Source organism: Vombatus ursinus, unplaced genomic scaffold (genome assembly GCF_900497805.2).
Source record: "Vombatus ursinus unplaced genomic scaffold, bare-nosed wombat genome assembly UNPS02014778.1, whole genome shotgun sequence".
NCBI lineage: Eukaryota > Metazoa > Chordata > Mammalia > Diprotodontia > Vombatidae > Vombatus > Vombatus ursinus.
The window spans coordinates 49,620,224-49,624,808 of record NW_020954556.1 but is presented as its reverse complement, the minus strand read 5'-3'; the positions used below and the strand labels follow the sequence as shown (position 1 = coordinate 49,624,808).

General features: G+C 53.0%; 1 protein-coding gene across 1 annotated transcript; it reads left to right on the top strand.

Annotated features, from left to right (window-relative positions):
* Positions 1-247: 247 nt before the first annotated feature.
* On the top strand, positions 248-4,109 carry SIX3 (SIX homeobox 3). The gene is made up of 2 exons (XM_027865628.1): positions 248-1,056; positions 3,917-4,109. Exons 1-2 carry the CDS (start codon positions 248-250, stop codon positions 4,107-4,109), a joined length of 1,002 nt encoding a protein of 333 aa, XP_027721429.1.
* Positions 4,110-4,585: the final 476 nt, after the last annotated feature.

The following is a 4,585-nucleotide window of genomic DNA, read 5'->3' as shown; positions in this document are numbered from 1 at the left end:
CACTCTCCTTCCCCTCTCTCTATGTGGCTGTGCGGGTGTGTGTGTATGTGTATGTGTGTGGGGTGTGGGTGTCCTTTACTCCTGTCTTCCTCCTCCTCCTCTTCCTCCTCCTCCTCCCCTCTCCTCTCCCTCCTCTCTCTCTTTTCCTCCTCCTCCCTCTCCTCCTCCCCCCTCTCCTCCTCCTCCTCCTCTTCCTCTCCTCTCTCTTCCTTTCCCTGAATTTTCTCCTCTCCTCTCAGGTCATTCCATGGTATTCCGCTCCCCTCTAGAGCTCTATCCCTCCCACTTCTTCTTGCCAAACTTCGCGGATCCTCACCACCGCTCCCTACTTCTGGCTAGTAGCAGCGGCGGCGGCGGCGGCGGGAGCAGTGCGGGAGGAGGCGGCGGCGGCGCGGGAGGAGGCGGCGCGGGAGGAGGCGGCGGCGGTGGCGGAGGAGGCGGCGGCAGCGGCGGCGGCTCCAGGGCCCCCCCGGAAGAGTTGTCCATGTTCCAGCTGCCCACCCTCAACTTCTCTCCGGAGCAGGTGGCCAGCGTCTGCGAGACGCTGGAGGAGACTGGGGACATCGAGCGGCTGGGACGCTTCCTCTGGTCCTTGCCCGTGGCCCCGGGGGCGTGCGAGGCCATCAACAAGCACGAGTCCATCCTGCGCGCCCGAGCCGTGGTCGCCTTCCACACGGGCAACTTTCGCGACCTCTACCACATCCTGGAGAACCACAAGTTCACCAAAGAGTCGCACGGCAAGCTGCAAGCCATGTGGCTGGAGGCGCACTACCAGGAGGCGGAGAAGCTACGCGGCCGCCCTCTCGGCCCAGTGGACAAGTACCGAGTGAGGAAGAAGTTCCCGTTGCCCCGGACCATCTGGGACGGCGAGCAGAAGACTCATTGCTTCAAGGAGCGGACTCGGAGCCTGCTCAGGGAGTGGTACCTTCAGGACCCCTATCCCAACCCCAGCAAGAAACGCGAACTGGCTCAGGCCACGGGCCTCACCCCCACACAAGTAGGCAACTGGTTTAAGAATCGGCGGCAGCGCGACCGGGCGGCTGCGGCCAAGAACAGGTCAGTGCCAGGCCCCCGCCAGCCCCCAGCCCCCAGCCCCGGGCCGTTCCCAACTTTCCAGTCTCCCTGGCTGGAGGCATCGGGCCTGCGGAAGGGGACCAACCCTGGGAGGGCTGGGAGTAGAGACAGGGAGGAAAGGAGGCGAGCCCGGGGCCAATCTGGGAAAGTTTGCACCGCCCGCAGGGCGCGGGGAAGGGGAGCTAGTCTTATTAACTTATTTGTCCTGGGATGGAGGTGGGGGGTCTGGGAGCAGGTAACCAGCCCTCCGGCTCTTGCTGTGTGCCTTCTTGGTAAGTGTGAGGTGCCTTGGGGAGCCGGCCACCCAGGCCTTGCTCCGAAGTCCCCGGCTCTCTCTCCCGCCCCCCATGCCCAAGAATTGTCTAAAGCGGGACCGGGTTGGTGCTCCGAGCGGCCACAGAACACCAGAAGCAGAGCTCCGTGCCTACGCCTTTTTCTCGCACTCTCCTGTCTCTAGTTCATGGCTCTCTGCTCAGTGGAAAAACGATGGAGAGCACAGAGAATTCTTTATCTCAGTTCTCGGCTGTCCAAGAAAAAAATTCTATCCATTCGAACCTTGTAATAGTAATCCTAAGAAAATATGCTTATGTATATGTGTATGTATAGTATGGATGCATAAATACGTATGTGTATATACACACATACATATTTTGTGTATAAATATCTTTGGAGACTGGAAAGGAAAGAATTCTAATTAATACAAAGAGAGGACAGAATATTCATGCAGAAGCTTCTGCTATTTCAAATTCCTGACCTACTTACTGTGTTGACAGGGGTGAGAGGGAGCCGGGTAGAAACAGACATGACAAAAACGGCCTCTCCGATTGTCTATTATATCATAGATATGAGTGTTGGAGAGGGTAACGTGTATAGTGATGTGTGTCTACTTTCATCTTGAACTGGGCTGGTTCATGGGGGTTCGGTGAATCTTTCCAATTTGGAAAGTTGAGGTCACTATGAGCTAGGAGGGTGGTCATTCCCCTATCCCACAGGCCAGTTAGATATAAAGTTGTTTGAGAGCTTGACTATGTTAGCTGAGGTTGCAGGCCTGCAAGAAATGGAGGGAGAGAGGAAAAAAAAAAAACAGTGGAAGGAAGGAAAAAGAGAAGAGAAAGGAAAGAAGGAAAGAAAAAGAAATAAAGGAAGGAAGGAAGAAAATTTAAATTCCAAGGCAGAACCTTTTCTAGTTTTTCTAGGACTCCAACCAGTCCTCAGATCCAAACCTGCTGTGATAGTACTAGTAACTAGTCCTGTGCTGCTGACAGTGGGGTTGATAAAACTATGTGGGTTTTTGCTTGAGTCCTGGAATCTAGTAGCTGGTTTTTTAGTCTTAAATCCGCCAAGTTCTCTCTTGTGGAGCCTGCTTTTCCCCCGAGGAGGGGAAGACTCCAAGCGGTGTCCAGGCCTTCTTCTCTCCTAACCTCTTTGCCTCAGCATAGGACTGAGACCTAGCTCTCGGAAGAGAAAAGGATGTTTATATGAAGGTCGTCAGCACTCCTCTACTTAACTTCTTTCCTTTATTACCTCTTCTCTCTTCCCCTTCTACTTTCTTTTTCCTTCTTCCATCTCTGCCTGTCTTCTTCATTTAGTTTGTTATAAAATTTTTAAAAAATGCTTCCAGTATCCCACATAAAACCCACTAATGCCCAGTTTCAAAATGGCCTTGGAAGGGGTCTTGGAAACAAGGCCGTATCTTGTCTTCTCTGTCAACCTACCCAACTGGAGCTAGCTGCAGCACTGAGAACAGACTAAGAGAATGGTGGGGTGCCAGCCGAGAAACTGGGGTCTCTTTTTTTCCTCTACTTTTCATTGTATCCAGTGGGTCAAGATAAACACTTCCTATTCCTACCCCTTCCCCCGAAGCCAGCTTGATCGTAGGCCTTCCTGAGCCGCAGGACCTCGGGTTCGTTCCTTTCTGTCTAGGCCTGGCCCCAATCCTCTCTCCTTTCTTCTAATCTCTTTTCTCTTCTCCTGTCCTGGTTTCCCCAAGTTCTTGGTGACAACAGGAAAACCTCTAGTGAGGTCGGGGCGCCCACAGGACATAGTCTGAGGGGCAGGGAGGAGAGTACTGATAGGAGGAAAGACGGGAGAGAGAACACACTAAGGAGCGCCGAAGACTGAACAGATGGAATACAGGGGAAGGGGGGGAGAAGTGAAATGGAGAAGGGAGAGCCAAGGAGAAACAAGAAAAATGAGGGAAGAGGCAAAGGGAAGTATGAAAGAATCAAAGAGAAAGAAAAAATCGTCAAAGTGAAGAGAAAGAAGAGAGGAAGAAGATAGAAGGCCCCCAAAACAGAAGGAGTAGCATCGCTCTCGGCTTTTGGGGAAGCCGGTGACCTGGGGGCTCAAATGAGTTTAGCCAACTACAGGGCCCCAACTCTTCTCCAATTTTGAGTTGGGGGTTTAAAACAAGCCCAGGCCAGATTGGAGGGTGAAGTGGCTTAGAGGCTGTGGGGCAATGGAGAGTAGAGCTGTTTCATAGAAAATGAGTGGGAAGGAGAAAGGGGGCTCGGGTTGAGTCGCAGTGGTATTTGCCTGCACATATGGGTATCAAAAGACCTGAGTCTGTGCTTGTGGGTTTGTGAATATCAGTGTGACTGCAGCCCAAGTAGCGGGTGGGAGGTTGCAGGCGATCCCAGGTCTCCGGGTATGTTTATCTGGGGGATTCAGGAGTCCCAGGGGACATCTTTAGAATGCTATGATTTGGGCTGGGGGACACCGGGACTATGAGACTGTTGGTCAGTCCTAGAGGTGGGAGAGCAAAGGAGAGGACTGTCTGTCTGCCGGTCAGGCTGGCTATGTCAGGGGAGCCTCGCTCCGTGTTGTCTTTTTTGCCCCGCAGGCTGCAGCATCAGTCGATCGGACAGAGCGGCATGCGCTCGCTGGCTGAGCCTGGCTGTCCGACGCACGGCTCGGCAGAGTCGCCATCCACGGCGGCCAGTCCCACAACCAGTGTGTCCAGCCTGACAGAACGAGCGGACACCGGCACCTCCATCCTCTCGGTAACCTCCAGCGACTCGGAATGTGATGTATGATAGCGGAAAGACGGTCCTCCTCCACCTCTCCCTCCTCCTCTTCCTCCTTTTCCTTCCCCTCCCCCAACTCCTATCTCTCCCACCCTAGAGCAAACCCAAATCAGGACACACATACACACACATACACACAACCACACACGCACACACAAAGCCAAAATTTAAAAAAGCAAGAAACATTAGAAACTAATCAAAAACTGTCAACAAACCCCAACCACCTTCAGCCACCACCGCCACACAACGGACCCGGACGCCAACAGACATTCACAAATGCTGATGTTGCGGGGGGAACAATTAAAAGAGGTGACAATTGTATACTTTCTAGGACAAGCACGACTTCTCCTTTCGCTTCCCATGGACGAGGCACCCCACCTGCATGACGGTTTATTTGTATCTGGGAAAATATTCTCTATAGCTTAAAAAGATTTAAAAAGAATCGAACACACAATCACCACCGAGGCAACAACGGGCGACAAAGA